This window comes from Trichogramma pretiosum, unplaced genomic scaffold (assembly GCF_000599845.2).
Source record: "Trichogramma pretiosum strain Unisexual culture from Peru unplaced genomic scaffold, Tpre_2.0 scaffold22, whole genome shotgun sequence".
NCBI lineage: Eukaryota > Metazoa > Arthropoda > Insecta > Hymenoptera > Trichogrammatidae > Trichogramma > Trichogramma pretiosum.
This window is the reverse complement of record NW_019640932.1, coordinates 770,953-789,998: the sequence shown is the minus strand read 5'-3', so window position 1 is coordinate 789,998 and position 19,046 is coordinate 770,953. Positions and strand designations below refer to the sequence as shown.

The following is a 19,046-nucleotide window of genomic DNA, read 5'->3' as shown; positions in this document are numbered from 1 at the left end:
CGCATAACGATGTGATACATAAAGTATACGTATTTTCTGTAAAGAGTAAAAGAAGTTGTGTGGGGAGAAGGAAAGTAGGTACTTTTTTCTTGTATCCACCCCACTTTTTTCCACTACCTACGGTGCATCTCAATTAAAGAACAATAATTAGTGAAAAATTATGTAAGAAAAATGTATTTTCCACAATCCCCGAACTTTTTTCATTTTGCATTCAATAAAAATTTAATTTTATCGATTGAATTTTTTTCAAATTTTTCTCAAGAATCAATAATTTCATTATGAATTAAAAATGTCAGATTTCAAATCAAATCAAATATTCAGAATGGCTCATCCTTTGGTCTCATTATTGAGAACGCAGGTACACTCAAATGTTATAAAAATCTGCGAGTGAACTCGTACGTAAGTTCTGCCTGCAATATGAATCACTTTCACTCTTTTCTCAAGCTTACAGATTCTCCGCGGATAGTTACAGTGAATACATTTTCGGTGGTTATATTATCTCTCTGTCTTTCTCCCCTACTGCACTGATCCACGGAAGAAAGCTTTCTTTGCAGTTCGTTCAGCTCACTACCTACCGACATCTGATGGTTCTTTATCGTGAACCATTGACAAAGCCCAAGACGTAAAACTGGATTTCACTATTTGAATTTGATAATAACAAAAGTTACGCAAACCTTTCATCTTCCTTTTTTCTTATAATTTTATTGAGAAATTAGATTTTCAATTAATTTGTAAAATCTTTCCGTAAAATAGAAAATTTTACTGAAAAGATTCAGTGATCAAAATCGATATTTAAATGTAAAAACGTTCTACTTATATTACCTCCTACAGTTATTTTTGTTATCCATAGGATAAACTAGGGTACTAAACATATTTGCTAGATTATAATCCACGTATATGATTCCGCGAAGTCTTTCTTCTACGATCTACCGACTTTCGAGGACATTAAATAATTTTTTAGCTTGCTCTGTCTCTCCCGCAGTTTTCAAAAATTTTAATTTTTTTACAAAATATTATCAATAGCAGTTTCTTGAAATTCTACAATTATGATCAATTGCTGAATTTTATTATTATTTGACGTTATAAGGCCAGCCATATTTATTCTACATACTCATGTACTTACCTCACGCGTTTGCACACTTGAGAAGATCTATGCTATTGACCGGAAAAGTAGATTGATGTTGCGTTGCGATAAACGCATCGCGTACATAAAATTCGTACATCCTCCTCAGAAATATTTAAATAATTCATCTTGAATAAAACTAGCTGATGTTTATTTTTCTGTTTCGCCATTTTTTACTGGTCTGGCGAAAATCTCCGGCCTCTTTTCCTTTCGCGTTCGGCAAGTGCCTATGTTACGCAAGTTTCTTAAAAAATTAAAGTGCTTTCGATCTCAAACAATGGGCTCAATGCGGTTCATCATGTCCCTTTCGGGAAATCGAATCGAGAAATCGCTAAATCGAATGGATATTAGTGCATGTATCATGTCGAAAGGGAAATTGTGCTTTGTTCTCGAAAATCTTATCTTCTGCAGTGGCAAAAGGACGATTCATCCTACTGCCAAGAACCACATCGAATTGTTTCCTAAACATTACACAAGACTTACTGCGTGTAGTTGTTATGTTATATTGCGATACGAATGAGCGGCGCATTTTTTAGGGGATTTCCGCATTTTTAAAGCACCTCGAGCAAGTCATTATATTTTTTTTTATAAACGGATTTCACACTTTCTACGTTTGCGTGCGCCTTTTTGATGAACGTTTGCTTCGTGAAATAAGTCGCTCGAGCATCATAATTTTTATCATAAAAAAATTTTCTGTCTATAAACTGATTTTTGGCTGGTTACATATGGAAAAATCATTGAATGGCAATCAAAATCTCCTTAAGAAACGTTCAGAGCATTAAACTCAATGTTTGATTTCTTAATGAAGCATGGCATTAGAATGGGGAGGAACTTAGCAGGCACAGACGGTAATTATTGTAACTAGAATTGTCGTAGCGGTTACTCTATCATTGCCTTGCGGTACATATTATATGTAAGCACCCAGCGGTCAATTTTACCGACTTAGAGCGTGACGTTATATTTTCTGGGCTTGCATACGTCTTTCTGAACATTTTTACTTTGACCGTATAGTGTGCACTGATTATTTCGGTAAAGTATGTAGGTTTGAGTTTGTAATTCACGTTTTCTGACGCTGTTCCTAAGTTTGAGCCTCCAGTTAAAAATATTTATCAATAAAGTTTAAAATATTTATATTAATGAAAAAATAACTATCTTTGAATAAAATGGTATTTAGCATATTATAACAGAATTTTATCTATTTTCAGAAAAATAAAAAATGAACGAAAATGTATTTCTAATATCCGCTCCTATCAAATAGTCGTTTTAATTACCCTTCAGGTAAAAGCACATTTTACCTTGATGATGGCTTGTCTAATTAAGCTCTTGAATTGATTGGTAAATGCGCAGAAAAAAGAAAACACATCGTTACATTTTGATCGGAAGCAGCGTTACGTCATGCGTTACTCGATGCGAGCTCGTATGCATTGGATATAGATTTAATCAATTTCCTTTTGTCATATAATTGTAAATACTTAATTGAGCGTAAAGATAATCAAACTCGATTTGAACAAATACATGTTTAGCCACGATAAAATGATGGTAATTTATTAGCAGAAAATTTAAATTTTGGTATCTCATCGAAATGTAGAAATCATCGTTTTGAATCGGATTTTTTTATCCATGATCTAAACAAACGACGTCGTTATAGTTTAAATATTTCGCCATACGAATTGTATTTAATTTCATTCATTTTAAAAACATGAGCAACAATTAACTGTTAAATTGTAATCCACCACGCTTACGTAAGCACGCACAGAAGTGTTGTTTTTACAACATATGAATGTATACAAAGTACCGTTTACCTACCTACATAGCCCCACAATGTGACACCTCATATATGCCATTTATTATAGCTATTGTCTAGCTTACATCTTCGTTGTAACTGACTTTGAATTGGATTAAGCTGTGGGACAATTTTATTCATAAGTGTAGTTGGTCTTACTTAGGACCGAATATTGCCAAAATTAGTCAAGAAGGCGGAGAGTTTTTAAAAACAATGATTTGCCCAGGAAATGTAGCAGCAAACATCAGTGTGGCCAAGTCACGCACCTTTTACACAGTGATGCACGATGGGTAAGCTGCCAGCACCAGCTGGAGGTGGAGGTTCGATTTCGGTCGCGTCAATCCTGTTACTATCCTTATGGTTGACATTTGGATTAGCTCAGGAATATGGATGTCCACCTCAAGATAAGATACTCCCATGCCGATGTTCTACCAGGGACATGGAATTCCAAATATGGTGAGTATATTGTAACGCATTTTTTTTCGGCGTTTCCACTGAACTGTGTAATTTTCGCGTGCTTCAGGTGCAGTCACAGCGAACTACCACGCGTCCTGGAGGGTCTAAAGGCAGTAAGTCGTCACGTGAGCCATCCCGTAGATGAGCTCATTCTCGAGAATAACAATTTACCCAGTCTACCGGGACACGTATTCGCAAGTCTTCGGGTTCTGAGATTGATGCTGCGAAACAATCGTCTGGAGCGGGTTTCGTCGGGCTGGCTTGAAGGGCTTCAAGATTCATTGCTGGAGCTTTTTTTAGTCGAGCCCGATCTTCGATCGTTGCCAGTCGATAGTTTGGAAAATCTTCAAGGCATGGAAGCTGTTACGTTGCAGAGCAAAGTTATGAAAAGACTTCCAAGTTTCACTGGTAAATACAAATAATTATACATGAAAAGCTTAAACATTAGATACCTATGATAATGGAATTATTTTTTATTAAAATCTTGTGTGCAGGCTTGTCAAAACTACGTTATCTGCAGATAAATTCGCCAAGTTTGATCGAACTGACTCCCCGTAATTTTCGCGATTTACCGAGTCTCGAGCAATTTCACGTTTTTGGCAGTCCAAAACTTGGTCGTCTCGAGGCTGCCTTTCTGAGAGATTTGCCACGATTACAGTTAGTAAATATCAGCGACTGTGGCATACATTGGTTACACCCACGAACCTTCATTAATTTGCCAGAGCTAAGAGAAATAGCTCTAGTTGGCAATGAGATTCAAGATGCTATGATGGTTGGGAAAGCTTTGGTAGATTTACCTGCTCTTTCGGTGCTGCAATTAGACAAGAATAAAATTCTGAGATTGGGAGAAGGTTCTTTTGTCGACTTACCAATGATTACGAGAATAAGTGTCAGTAATAATCGAATAACTGAAATATTTCCAAGTAAGTAGATTTTACATATTGTTTAATATGATTCTGAATTTTTACCGATGAAACATTTAACAATTCAAGGCGCTTTTCAACGCTTACCGCTTTTGCGCACGCTCAATCTCAATCATAATCGAATACACCGCATCCATCCAGATTTCTTTCCTCAGCGTAATCGCGATGGAAATGGTCTCGAAGAAATTTGGCTGATGGATAACGACATAGGGCATGTATCTGAGATACGTTCGATTCTTGAAGCCCTGCCTCGATTGAAATTTTTAGAAGCCAGTTATAATCAAATACAAGAAATTCCATTTGGTTCTTTGCGCGGGCATTCGAGCTTGGAGCGACTGCATCTCGATTACAATAGATTAAGCTTTTTGCAAAGAGACGTTTTCATCGATATGCCGGCCTTGAGAGAATTGAGATTGAGAAATAATTCCTTGACCAATGCACCTGACACGCCTTTTTGGAATTTGCCGGCTCTCAAGGTACGCCAAGCGTCAGTTTTGGCATTAAATTTCACAAAAATATAAACTCAAACGAACTTTTTCCTCCAGGGTTTGGATATATCTGGTAATTTTTTCCGACATATCGAGCCTCGTTTGTTGACAAATTTGCCGAGTTTGCGTCGTTTGGATATCAGTGAAAATACAGTAGCTCTAGTAGAGCCAGATGCTTTCTTGAACACGCCGGGTTTGGAGCATATAAACATGTCAGGAAATTCCCTATCTGTGCTTCATCCTATGACGTTCCGGCATTTGACCAATTTATACGAATTGGATTTAGGCTGGAATCGTCTGCTTGAAATAATTCCAGGTAAGAGGTTTAACCATTTACATATAATTCAAATGAATACAAATTCGTTCCATTTTATGTTGGTTTACTTAAAACACGATTAAGTTTGTCTGAAATTACTGAATGAAAAATTTGCATAAAAATTTTTTTTCATTCTACGTAAATAGTATTTTTACTCGTGTATAATTACAGGACTACCTCGAAATATTGAACATCTTCACTTGCCGATGAATCGAATAATCGCCCTTCCGCCGGCACGGGATTCCGACTCTTTGGTCTTACCGCAACTTCGGTCGTTAGATTTGAGTGCAAATGGAATCGAGCACATTCAACCTGGAACTCTGGTTGGTCTGCCCAACTTACGTAGGCTTAATCTTGGTTTTAACGCTCTGACAATCATCGAAGAGGGAGGTTTCGACGGGCTCGACAGACTGGAACAATTGGATTTAAAGTACAACCGAATAGGTCTATTGCAAGCAAGATGTTTCAGACCTCTCAGAAATTTGCTGGACTTGAGCTTAAGGGGCAACAGATTGGAGATGATCAGACCGGACGTTTTCGAAGATAACGGTCGACTGCAACGATTGGATATAAGTAGAAATAATCTCGCTCAAATTCCTCATGCAACTTTTGCCTTCACCAGGTAGGTCGACAATAATGTTTCCTTTTCATTATCTAACGAAGCATACAGGACAAAAGCTACGAAAAAGCACTTTTCTGAAAAGAGAAAAAAAGTACATTTTTTTCGCCACTTACATGGCGTTGCGTAATATTTCTTAGCTTACGTTTTTGTAGCATGTACCGCTGAATCCGCGCGCACGGTGAACAGTCGCGAGTACGCGAAAGGAAAGTTCGTGGCTTCGAGATCACGTTAATGACTGCGGCGTGTGTCGCACGCGCGCAATCATCGCCACCACAGCGTGTCGGCTAACAATTTAAAAATATACTCCTTGCCCGTACGCTCGTTAGCACTCGCGCGGAACGATGTCTTGGCCGCCGTTTATATACACAATATCGTCGCATAAGAATACTCGATTCTCGGCAGTTATTGTTTTGAAAAGCTTTCGTCATCTATTTGTACGAGAAGAGCTTTGTCGACGAGCAATTTAAATATTGTCCTCGGCCAATTATTCGCACGCTGAATGTCCCGCAGAGAATTGCGGGAACTTTACGCCTCCTACAACGGACTCGCCGAGCTACCGAATTCCTTGCACAATCTCGAGGCGCTCCAGATTCTCGATTTGAGCTTCAACCAATTGACGAATTTATCTCCCGCTACGCTGAGCAGCTTGACAAATCTCATCGAGCTCCGACTCGTGCGCAACAGGGTGCGAGAATTGCTCGAGGGAGCCTTCGACAGGCTACCTCGATTGGCGCTCATCGACCTGGAGAGCAACGACCTCTCTCTGGTCGAAAGAAGTGCCGTAAGATCGCTGCCAGAGCTGCAAGCCATTAGGCTGGGAAAAAATAGAATCCAAGTGAGCTGAACAATTATCTTTACGCGGCTATTTTCGATGCACAACTGGAGCTGTCTCGGCTATTGTTTGCTCTTCTCTTTGCAGGTGATACCAAGCGGAGCATTTTCGGAACTGCCAATGTTACAGAGCGTCGAGCTGCAAGAAAACCGAATTCAGGAAATCGCCGAGAATGCTTTCATCAACGTTCCTCATCTTCTTGTGCTTAATCTCAGCCAAAATCTTCTGACCAGCCTCGAGCATATGGGTCTTGAAAGCCTAAGATCGTTGGAGGTACTCGATCTCAGCGAAAACCGAATTACTCGAGTTTCCAGCAAGAGTCTAGCAGCCATGGAGTGGCTCGTAGAATTGAAGGTACTTTTTAATCTCTCGATTCATTCGTGAATTACGCTCGCAGGCCAGAATCTATTGCCTCACCCGCGATTCTGCTGCGCGTGCTGCATACGTAAATATGAAGGAAAAAATATCGCTAGCAACGCGCCCGGAGCTCGCGCAACAGCAGAATTTGCATACGGTACGAATCGTGAACAAAGCTCGTACGTATCCGTCATGCTTCGAGCGCGCGCACTTTCTCGACGAAAGTGAAATCACGATGAAGGTAGGTAGGTAGTGCAGCCCGCGCAGATGAGCTGGTGTATAGGTCCACCTACTTCATTATTACTTCGTTGCATCTCATTTGTCGGCAGTCAGAGCGTGACCGCTGTAACCAAAGCTGCCGCTTTGCATTTTTTCTTCTTCTTCCATTCGCTCCACTTTACTTACGCACACGTCTCTCATCCTATTTGCAGATGGATAACAATAAAATTTGTACCATTCAAGGCTCGCCCTTCGACGACATGCCCCGATTGCGCGTGTTGAGCTTGAGAAGCAACAGGATGGCTTCGGTCTCCGAGAGCGCCTTCAAACGCCTGCGTTCCAACATCGCTGTGCTCGACATCGACGGTTCGAATTTATAAATAATAATAACGATAATAATTCAATAACTTGATCGTGTAAACAAATGAGCCTGGCAATTTCCGTACATAGGTAATCCTTTGTCCTGCTCATGCGGCATGCTCTGGTTACGGGGCTGGCTGCAGCAAGCCTCTTCGGAAGGTCCTCGCTGCGCCGACGGCTCCTTGTTCAAGGAAATTCGACTGTCGCAGCAAGATTGTCAACGAGAACGTCGACTCGAGCCCGTTTTTCCAGGCTGCGAAAATGAGGCGCTCGGCACGAATCCTGGCTCGATCACGCCCTATGGTAATTCGATGCTCGCTTTGAATTAAGCGCGCTTTTAAATAAACTTTATGATTAATTTTATCGCAGTTCAAAATACCGAACCTCAGGCATCGTGGAATAAAAATACTCCATCGCGAGTGCCCGGTCAAGACGCCAACTATCTCTACGACGACTACGACGAGGATTCGGAGACCGAAACGAGCGCCGATTTAAGCAACGCGATAAACGGTAGTTTGTCGACCGCACTAGCTCCAGCACCGATGCTTACGCAATCGGCCCCGCCAATGAGTAATGAAGCACCCAAAGATCCAAGTTCATCCAACATCAAGAACAATAGCGGGCAGAACAACAGCAATAAAATCAATGGGAGTATTAAAAAAAATCCAGTAATACCACCATCTCCTAGCAGTTCCGGCTTCACTTTCTTCGGTGTTCCTCTTCCAAATTTGAGTTTTAATTTGTGGGGTAAATGAAATTTTCTATAGTTATTAAAGTTTTACTGAAACATTTTTTAGCAAAATTTCAATTAAAAATTTCGACAAGTTTTAAAAACTCATTAGCAATAAACGAAGAGAAATTTTTTTTTAATTGTTTTTTTTTAGCTCCACTATTAACATTTTTTCTTATCAACTTTTTGTATCAAGGTAATTCTGGAAAAAAGTCGGAGCGTAAAGATGATGGTATTGCAATATCTTCATCGTCGCAATCTTCCTCATCCTCATATTTACGTCCAGGCAGAGGACGATACAGAAATTTTCCTCCAACTGAACCAGAAATTCATAGAGGTGGTTTTGTACCGATGCCCCGAGGCCATAGTGGCTTTGTACCAATTACCAATCCTCGGTTGGAACAGCAAAATAATAATGGAAGTAACCATAATACAGATCAAGAAACTACTGGTCAGTTAGTTCATGAGCGCCAAAGTATAAAATTTTCTAATTATAGTATTGGTAAAGTTGAACGAACGGCTCCTCTTGTTAATCACACAAGTAAGTCAATACTTATAAATTTATCCAAAGAGCGTATAAAGTATTTATAAATTCATTGACCTTTCTAGCTTCTAGAAATAGCAACCATTCACATATTGCGGATCCTGCGAAATCCAACAATACATTGAAACTACCGACAACTTTGGCTCAGCAGAAACAATATTATAGAACAAGTACCACACTAAGAACCACAACGACTACTGAAGACGAAAACGAAACGCCAACTGAAAGTTATGAATTCGATGAAGAAAGTGGGAGTAGTCGAGTAACATGGAATATTTCTGAACCAAAAAATCAGGTAATGAAAGGTGCCACCAAAGGCACCGTTAGTGCTGTCGTGGAGGTAATGGACTCTGAAAGTAAAAATCACGATGCAAATAATGTCTTTAATAAAACATACGAAGAATTGAATATAGAAAGAGATACTACAATGATTAATTCCATGGTAACGAGTGAACCAGAACCTGAAATTATTACTACTGGTCAGTAACTAAAATGAAAACTGACATTTGATTATTAAATTAACTTGAATCATAGTTTGGACATTGATTTTATTTTCAATAATCGTAATTTTCAGATATTATTCATACGATGCAAGATATAGCAATGGATCAAAGCTTGTATCGAGTAACACCTCGAAATCAACAACAACCAACTGTTACTCAACAAATCAGTCGAAATATGGAAGCCTCTGCTCTATCAGCTCTTTTAGCACCTAACGGTCAAGTTCCATCGGTACCATTAGTTTATAGTAACACAAGGCCTTTGGGACGTCCGACAATTACAAAAGTTGCTTCGCCTTATCTCGACAACAATGGTGATAAAATTCAAGAACAAGTTGAACAGTTGCTAGCCAAAGAAGATAGTCATTTGAGTGGATCGTCGGTCGATGAAACTGTCAAAGCTGTCGAAGATGCAGATTTCAATTGGTACTTTCAACATTACAATGATACAGATTTGGAACCATTCGTAGGGGTGGTTTATGGAAACACGGTACCTTCGAAAGCTGCGGAAATAAACTTAGCCGTTGGATTATTAGTCACGAGTTTCATGCGATTTATTCTGTAAAAATTGCCACTCAAGATATGAATTTATTGTAAATTTTCATGCTTTTATAAATAATGATCTCTACGTATCTATTTTTAAAATGCATATTAAAAGATGAATGCAATTCAATTCGGAAACAAAGATAAGCGCAGAATTCGACGTGAGTTCAGTGGCACAAACTTACTTTTATCCGTGAACTATTTTATTCGAAGCAACTTTAATTGGCAATCAATTTTACGATATTACACGCTAATTTTATTTATTTCAATGTAGGCACAAATTGTACAAGATGCCGTTAAATAATATCTATTTTGAAATTAATAACAATAAATAGGTGAAAATACACTTTGTTAATAATTGTAATATAAATATCGATACATTATGAAATATTTAGTTGATTTTTAAATCATAAATTATTCATCCCAAATATCAACAGATCATTAAGTTTACTTTTGTTTGCATTAAAGGACTTATGTTGAAATTGTCTATAAGATTAAATACCAAAAGAGTCTCTTCAATATTAGAATACCATAGATTTATCATTTATATTTAGCACTGAATTATTGTTTTAATGTAAAAATGTATGAAATGAAGACAGTAAAAGATAAATAAATATTGTAATTTTTTTATTATTTAAGGATTTTATGTTAATAAGTCTAACTTTGAAGATTATAGGAGAGCAGTTCAATGGATAGCTTTTACGACGGAAAGAAATGAAAATGTAAGTCTTAGTGTCTGGAATATATAAAATAGAAGGCTGTCAGTTATATAGAAATTCTCAAAGCATCAAAATTGTTATGATTATTACTTACAGTGGTTAAAAATTCATGATTTATGATACTCAGTTTAGCAAATTTCAATTTTGTACCTTGGCTTGTTTTCATTCCAATGAAAAGCATTTCTTTAATCTTGCTAGTTTGTATTTCTATTTCAAAATTACTATGTACATCGTCCCAGATTTGTTCACTCTAGAAATCATTGAAAAGAAAATAATGGTTGTATTGAAAATTTTTCTTGTGGTAAGCACCTGATTTGCAATATAATTTCCAATGCAACAAAAATAACAAAGGCTGACAAAAGAAGAAAAAACGGTAGATATACTTTGAAATAAACTGACTGATTCATCAACTTCCAAAGCCTATAAAAAAAATTATATGTATAAAAATTTGATTATGCCCAATTTTATTATGATACACTTACGTAAATTAAAGTGTATCCGCACGAAACCAACGCAGTTATATTAAAAACAAAATGAAAAAATAATATCCACTCAAATAAATCTTGTACATTATTAAAAAAAAGTAGAAAATTTTGATGTTTGTACCAAAATTGGGCCAAATAGAATTTATTTGACCTATTATTCTTACATAACAATTTTTTTATTTCGTGGCGAGTTGTATTTATTTTCGTTACTGCATGCAGTATCTGAATATTTAAAATTTTTTAGTAAAAAAAAAAGTTTGATGGGTAACAATTAAAAATTCACCATGAATATGAATAATCCTTCAGTGGTAGAGTGGCAAATACAGTTGATCGATATTGCAATTAGTTGCAAGAAACATACTATTATATGCGATAATTTATCGCCAATTGCATAATTCCATCCTGTATAAAGTTCCTGATCAATAATTTCAGATTTCCAAATGTGAATATACAATGTTCTGGAATACATAGCAAAACTACCAGAACTATATGCAACCCAAATAAATTGATTAATCAGTTTTGCGCGAGACAAATTCAAATCCATTTTTCCAAATTCTCTTGTTTCTTCATCAGTTACATCTTGATTTACTTGATTAATGATGAATTCTAAAGTTCTGTATTTAATAGGAACAGACAGTAGAGAACTAACTTAAATACTTAAAAATATTAAAAATGATTTTATATTTCTACCTTCGTTTTTTTTTCAGTATCATAAGCTTTATTAATCCTAAGGCCAAAGCGGATGTAAGCAATAAATTTTCCATTAATGAATTAATATTGTGGTAAATAGAGATCATGTTCCAAACTTGAAGGAAGAGTGAAGTAAAATTCCAAATGAGAGCTATATAAAGTACAGCTGATGTTTTTGTTCTTGGCCATGATCCAATAAGTTTTAATATTTTTTCTTGGTACCAAAAAAATGCACTAGACTTTAGATAATTTTCATGACTAATAAATAAATTGTTAAGTCTTGGAATTGCGAAACTCATTCTTGATGTATTTTATATAAAAATAGCAGTGAATATATTTTATTTTATAGGCTATTTATACTTGAATTTTGAAATAATAAACTTTTATTAAGACTACTGAACGACTTGAGTAGAATCTAGTAGGTAATGATCAATTGGTCATTAGAAAACATCAATGGTCATTAGCTGTCAATTATTAACTTAATGTACCTTTTACATTTTTAATGAAAATAGGATGTAGGTCGATTCTTCCAATTAGTATGTCGGGTATAAAGTGAGTGTAATAATCATGAATTTCATATCATGAAATATATTACTTATATTTAGGAAAATATTTTTGTTGAAATTTTAAGGATACCAAAATACTACTAAACAGCTTATACACTGTATCTTAAGAAATTTTTCTGAATTTTCAAAAAAAAATTATTTATGTAAACTTCAAGATTTAATGTACTTGAATATATTATTTATTATAAAAACAAAAATGCACCTGTTATTGAAATTATAGTCTAATTTAGTCAAACAGGTTCATTAAAACTTAAGTTTTGTATATAGCAGAGAATTGTTAACAATCACATTTCTTGAAAATACACATTAAACTTCTTTACTAATGCAGCAAAAATTGTTTTATGTTAGAAAACGAAATTCTCTTATTATAATATATTATGAGGAAAATGAATCTTACAGAATATTTTTTGTGTGGCAAAATTCTTAAAATAAATCATCAAATATGTGGAGGTAAAACGTAGCACCCTATACTTTTGCTTTAATAGAGTGCTTTAATAACACAGTTTTTTTCATGGAACAACGATGATTTTACAGAAATTGCGCTGTTCAGTTTTACATCCAGTCAATTTGCACAGTAGCTGTTATAGGAGTCTTTAGTGTAGTGTTAATCATGTGAAAACTGGACATAAAAAATATATTATAATATTTCACTTCACTTTTTGACTTTTTCTTTTTCCTTTTCCTTTTCTTTTTCTTTCTCATCCTTTTTTTCTTCATCTTTCTTTTCTTCTTTTTTTGTTTCCTTCTTATCGGTTTCTTTTTTTTCTGCATCCCGATTGGTCAGTTTGTTATTAATCAAGTTATGTAAGGCTATGATGGACCTAACTAAAGCAGCCAAATATACTACCAGCATTTGATCATTTGTTTTGATATATAACGAATCAACAAATGTATTTTGTGACATGTCAGGCAATAAATTAAAAATGTCTTGCAATTGATAGATAATTTGATGATTGATAGGTAATTTTCCATCACCAACCTAAATAATAACATAAAAATACCGTTAATTATATTTTGACAAGATGACAAGAAAATAAAAATAAGCATACCTTTGATAGGTAATTTTTTATTTCTTCAATTTGTGCATGTAATCCTTTTAATCCTAATAATTGATTTGTTATTCTTTGGCTCAAGGTGCCTACTGTTGTATCTTTGATATCTCTGAGTAGATGTTCAACACCTACTTCTTCTGCTTCTTCAGCTCCAATTTCACTAGGGATGTGTTCAAATGTTTTAGATGTTGGTGAGCCATCCTAAATGAGGGTATTTTTGATTTTTAATAACATTATTTTACAAGCATACAACTTATATTGCTTTAATACTAACATCATGAACTTCTTCTACAGCTTGATAAGCTTCGGTTGGTAGTCCCAAATCTTTTGGCTTTGCATCAATGATAATAAGTACTGAGTTTGGACAATACCTTCTGATCAATTCATTAATTGCCACATCATTTTGATGCAGTTTTGGTCCAGTATGGTACCATCCAACTACTTTTTCTCTCGCTAAATAATTGATTTGAAAAAAAGGATAATAATTATCAATAAACTTTAATCAAAAATTTAATTTAACACATATTTATATATCATACCATTAACTTTCTTGAACATTCCATACATATTTTCAAGGTAATCATGATCCAAAAACCAGACTGATTTGTCTCTGTCATCTTCATCGAAGGGAACTGTACGTAAATAAGAAAACACTCTGATTTTATATTGTCTCACATAAAATTGACAATGAAATTAAAAATTCAACTTACTACAAAGAAAATTGTTTCAATACTATTCTTTTTTTTTAAATATATTATGAAAGTGAGTCTGAATTGAAACTAACCTGCAAAACTATTGGATACATCAAGAACGCCTTTACCCCGCCAGCAACCAAGCAATACACCAACAACTCTTTTTTGGTTACCAATTTTACCCATGCGATTGAAATGGTCAACCACACTGAGTAAAACCAGCGGGTGCACGACAACTTTGGTTGTCACTACTTCTTGACTCGGCATTTTTGAATGAATCTCAACACCACGGTCTGCACTTGGTGTAAATATACGAAGTTTATATATCTATGTTATGCGCTGACTGCCTGGCTCAGTCGTCGTTGGTATACACACACATACATGACGTTCTATATACATTCAATACCAGTACGGAATACGCCAATGGTAAATTAGTTGAGGAAATTTGCAGCACTTCTATTCGCCGCATACAAATAATCGCATCGGATTTTAAGGCGCTGCCCTTTACATAAATTCAAATATTAACAAGATTTCAAGTAGAGAGGTAAACTATTATTATTTGTAATACAAAACATTGATTTTAATTGTTAAGTCAATTATTTTTACTTAGATTTTGTACATTTTTTCTCGGTTATTAAAAAAAAATGTATACAATTAAAAAATTTTAAAATGAAATAAAATTTATCAGCTTTGAGAAAATAATAAAAAATTATTAAAAGATGAGTTGGCATTGGGTTTTTCGTTTTGTAAGTGTTAAAATATCATAAAAGCATTCAAGTGCACGGCGCCGACATTTAAAGAAGACAGGAGATACGAGATATAAAATTTTCTCAATTGTCTTTTCGATCATTGCCACCTTCACCATATATATCTATACGCATAATGTATACATGTATACATGCTACTTTTAAAATATATATTACAGAGAGCGGAGTAACGCTTTGAAGCGAGCCAGTATCGTCAGTTCTAATGCATCTGCCGCAGCACGCTGTCCACAGATTAGACTCAGTAAAAGTTGGATGAGTTCGAGTACTTGGCCAGTATAACAAATAATCTCGTTAGTAAGAGAAAGAGAGAAAAAGAGAGAGCACCATCGAATCGAACAACGCAGTGCTGACGTTGGCAAGATTGTTTTGATTAACACGCTACCGAGTGTGTCTTCACATTTTCTCATTCATGAGTCTTATACGAGGATTTTGCAGGTATTTATTATATTTCAATTCTTTTTTATCTCGTATTATGACGATTTGCATGTCATTGCTTTCAACAATCTCAATTATGCTATCATAAGGCTAAGTCTAAGTGCGAGTGGGATGATTTGTGCTATATGTATAGATATGTATTTACAAGCCGAACTTAGGCTGCTGCTTCAGTCGACGAGTCACGTGGTTTGAACAGTCATGCCAATTGTGGCGGCAAAATTTGAATTCATTTATTTTCGACTAATGCTGGACATGTTTTATTAAACTCAAAAAAACCGCTCATGACTTATACGTTATAGATAGATTTTAGAGTGGAATATTGGAGAATTGAATTGTTGTAAGATTAATTACTCACTATCAACGATTGGAGACGCATATTGCAAAATCTACTTTCTTAACTGACAAGTATAATTAATTATATTTTCATAAAAAGAATTATCAACAATGTATTCTGCTAGTATAGTTGCAAGAGAGTTGAGTTTAGATTTAATTTTTAATTTTATTTTGTGATCATTAAAAAACTTGAAATATTTTGATGTATTGTATTGATGTATTAAAATATTGTGATCAGTATACAATATCGTATTCAATTTTGTATTCAGAGGAGTAAGCATAAACAATATTTTAAACTATATAATGAAATATATCATAAATATGCTGATCGAATGCTGACAGTAATGTATGACTTATCAAAACGTAATGGGTCTTCCACGGGTAAAGTTTGTAATTTCAGCAGTTTCTCCCATACTTCGAGAAATAATATCTCAGCTCAAAGCCTTTCACGTTCAGTTGAATTTTATATCAACTCACGAAAATTGATCGAGATAACTTTTTAGAATTTTTAGTCGCCATCGTGTAACAGTGTGTTAAATTACGTCATGTATTATTTATTCAATAACGTTTTTCTCAATTAACCCATTAAGTCCCAAGAGGACGTTTTTTCAACACTTTATTCGGCCACTATATTTTTGGTGTAAATGGGGTCAAAAAAATATGCGAGTAACTAATTCTAATGTAAAATTTAATGCCCTTTCAGAATCTGATCTCAGATTTTTGAAAAAGTGATCAGGTCAAAAGTTACACTTGATTTTACCCAAAAAAACATGATTTTTAAAAAAAATTTTTTTTTATTTTTCGAATTTCCAAATGAAAACCATTTGAAATCTCAAGAGTTTCGTGCAAATATCGCGTCCTCGATATCTAAATTGAAAGTTAGCGGGGTACCGATTGAAAAAATTAATGTTTAAACAGAAAAAATGTCGGTCGAAACTAGCAAAATTAAATGAAAACTTATAGAATTTTTACTCAAAAACGAAGGACTTGAGAAAAAAGTGTATTTTTTAACTTTATTTTCTTCAATCTAAACCCCACTAACTTTTAGTTTAGGTATCGAGGACGCGATATTTGCACGATACCCCTAAGATTTCTAATGGTTTTCATTTGGAAATTCGAAAAATAAAAAAAAATTTTTTTTAAAAATCATGTTTTTTTGGGTAAAATCAAGTGTAACTTTTGACCTGATCACTTTTTCAAAAATCTGAGATCAGATTCTGAAAGGGCATTAAATTTTACATTAGAATTAGTTACTCGCATATTTTTTTGACCCCATTTACACCAAAAATACAGTGGCCGAATGAAGTGTTGAAAAAACGTCCTCTTGGGACTTAATGGGTTAAAGCTATCTCGTAAGTTAACCATAATTTTATGTAAAATAAATGTTTTTAGGATGTCTCAGCCCATAACATTCGTAACGGGAAATGCGAAAAAACTTGAAGAGTTTGTCGCTATAATGGGCCAAAATTTTCCCCAAGAAGTGATAAGTAGGAATATTGATTTGCCGGAGTATCAGGGTGAAATCGACCTGATATGCGAAAAAAAAGCAAGAACGGCATTTGATATAATTGGAGGACCAGTCATAATTGAAGACACTTGTTTGTGTTTTGATGCTCTTCAAGGTCTCCCAGGACCTTATATCAAATGGTTCTTAGATAAACTTGGACCCGAAAAATTGCATCGCATGCTCGTAGGATTTGAAGATAAAGGCGCCGAAGCTATTTGTACATTTGCGTATTGTAAAGATAAAAAGGATGATGTTATATTATTCCAAGGTAATTAGATAAAATTTAATTGAATAGTTTTAAGTTATACGATTTAACTTATCGCAACTGTTTTTTTACAGGAAAAACAAGAGGAACAATTGTTCCACCTAGCGCAAAAGCAGATGCATTTGGTTGGGATCCAATTTTTCTTCCAGAAGGTTATGATAAGACTTACGCCGAATTGCCAAAAACAGTGAAAAATCAAATTTCGCATAGAAGTAGAGCCTTAGCAGAATTGAAAAAATATTTTTTAAAAGGAAAAAATAATAATGCATGAAATAAAAAATTCTACTAGGGCATTAATGACAAATTAATTTTGACTTTACTATTGTTGGGGAATTAGTAAATTTTAACTTATTTGATTTTAAATTTTAATTATACCTAAAAAAAGTTTTAAGTAGAAATTTCTAGGTCATTGAAAGTGACTTACTTATGCGAGAGAAAAACAAATTTGAATCTTTTCAACAATCTTTTTTATCTCATTTATTCAAGAAAATTAAAGACCTATTGAAATCAAAAATTCAATGTGTCTGCTGTCTTGTGTATTTTAGTAAAATAGTAAATTCGTGGAAACAAGACAATTGTATAACCCGTGTATTTTACGCTTTATTTGGTATTTTTACTCAAAGTTAAGAGAATATCTTTCAGAATACTCAATAAACCGAATAGAACCTTGAATATTATATTTTTTTACGAAATAATGAGTAAAATATCATTAACCAACGCTTAGCGGAATTTAAAAGAATAAAGTAACAATTAAATTGTTCTTGTACATGTGGGAGTATGTGTCATAAACAAGGAACTTATGTAGAAAATTGCATATACACGTATATGTTTAAATGAATTTATATGTAAAGTGATCGTAATAGACTGTTTAAGAAGTTATAATGAATGGAAATATTTTGACTTTTTTAAATTTAAAAAGGCATGGATAGTTTAATCTTGTCAATGTGAAGATAATTTATTATGTATCTTGATGTAATTTTTGGGCCTTTTAATTTAAAAATAAATAATAAATACTAAATTGGAACATATATTTTGCATTTGTTTATATCTTTAAATAAATCTGTAGAGTTCTAAGGAAATATAACAGTGTTCAACGTTTATAAATATTATCTTAGCTTGAAGCCTTTAAACGGTAAAAATTAAAAAAAAAAATCCCCTTTCACATAATTTTGTTGGGAAGCTGTATCATTAAATTTTATATGATTTATTTAGGTTTCAATTAATTTTTATTGTTTTAATTATCAAAAATTAAAATTAAAATTCTAATTGTGGATATTAAAAATTAGAATTGGTAAGTTTTCATGTTATACCAGAATTCGACAGTTAAGCGGTACGGCTACTATAAAAGTTTTTTTAATTTTTTTTAGTTGTAAAATACTATCAAATGAAATTTACTTAAATTTTACTTATCTTCTAAAACAATGAAATATTCTACCTCTGAACGTGCGAAAATACAATTTCCAGCCGTTAATCAGTTTTTCTGAAGAAAGTTTTTTTAAGGAACTTTTAAAGTAACTTTATTTTTCGTTTGAAGCATTGAATTAACTAAATCAGTATCGATTTATTGCTCGATTTTCTAATTTGAAAACTATATTATTAACATGAATTTTTATTATTTATTCGGGAAACATTTTTTAGTTTGACAGAACGCTCTTAAGAATAATAAATCCATTAAAGTTCACAGTAAAAATTCTATTATTTTTTATTTATATTAAATGACTAATTGAATTTTTTAAGAA

At 34.1% G+C, this 19,046-nt stretch overlaps 3 protein-coding genes across 3 annotated transcripts; 2 read left to right on the top strand and 1 right to left on the bottom strand.

The window, feature by feature from the left end:
* Nucleotides 1-3,192: 3,192 nt before the first annotated feature.
* LOC106648733 (protein artichoke) lies at nucleotides 3,193-10,122 on the top strand. Its single transcript, XM_014365812.2, has 14 exons — nucleotides 3,193-3,362; nucleotides 3,430-3,770; nucleotides 3,857-4,285; nucleotides 4,355-4,761; nucleotides 4,831-5,089; nucleotides 5,261-5,711; nucleotides 6,222-6,546; nucleotides 6,631-6,897; nucleotides 7,332-7,485; nucleotides 7,570-7,782; nucleotides 7,849-8,226; nucleotides 8,406-8,750; nucleotides 8,819-9,232; nucleotides 9,328-10,122. Exons 1-14 carry the CDS (start codon nucleotides 3,193-3,195, stop codon nucleotides 9,816-9,818), a joined length of 4,644 nt encoding a protein of 1,547 aa, XP_014221298.1. The 3' UTR covers nucleotides 9,819-10,122.
* Nucleotides 10,123-12,412: 2,290 nt separating this feature from the next.
* Nucleotides 12,413-14,358, bottom strand: LOC106648775 (26S proteasome non-ATPase regulatory subunit 7). The gene is made up of 5 exons (XM_014365859.2): nucleotides 14,093-14,358; nucleotides 13,848-13,940; nucleotides 13,583-13,761; nucleotides 13,306-13,509; nucleotides 12,413-13,235 (listed from the first exon to the last, which is right to left on the bottom strand). Exons 1-5 carry the CDS (start codon nucleotides 14,265-14,267, stop codon nucleotides 12,909-12,911), a joined length of 978 nt encoding a protein of 325 aa, XP_014221345.1. The 5' UTR covers nucleotides 14,268-14,358; the 3' UTR covers nucleotides 12,413-12,908.
* A 94-nt stretch (nucleotides 14,359-14,452) lies between these two features.
* Nucleotides 14,453-18,331, top strand: LOC106648776 (inosine triphosphate pyrophosphatase). Its single transcript, XM_014365860.2, has 4 exons — nucleotides 14,453-14,544; nucleotides 14,926-15,202; nucleotides 16,928-17,310; nucleotides 17,382-18,331. Exons 2-4 carry the CDS (start codon nucleotides 15,177-15,179, stop codon nucleotides 17,576-17,578), a joined length of 606 nt encoding a protein of 201 aa, XP_014221346.1. The 5' UTR covers nucleotides 14,453-14,544; nucleotides 14,926-15,176; the 3' UTR covers nucleotides 17,579-18,331.
* Nucleotides 18,332-19,046: the final 715 nt, after the last annotated feature.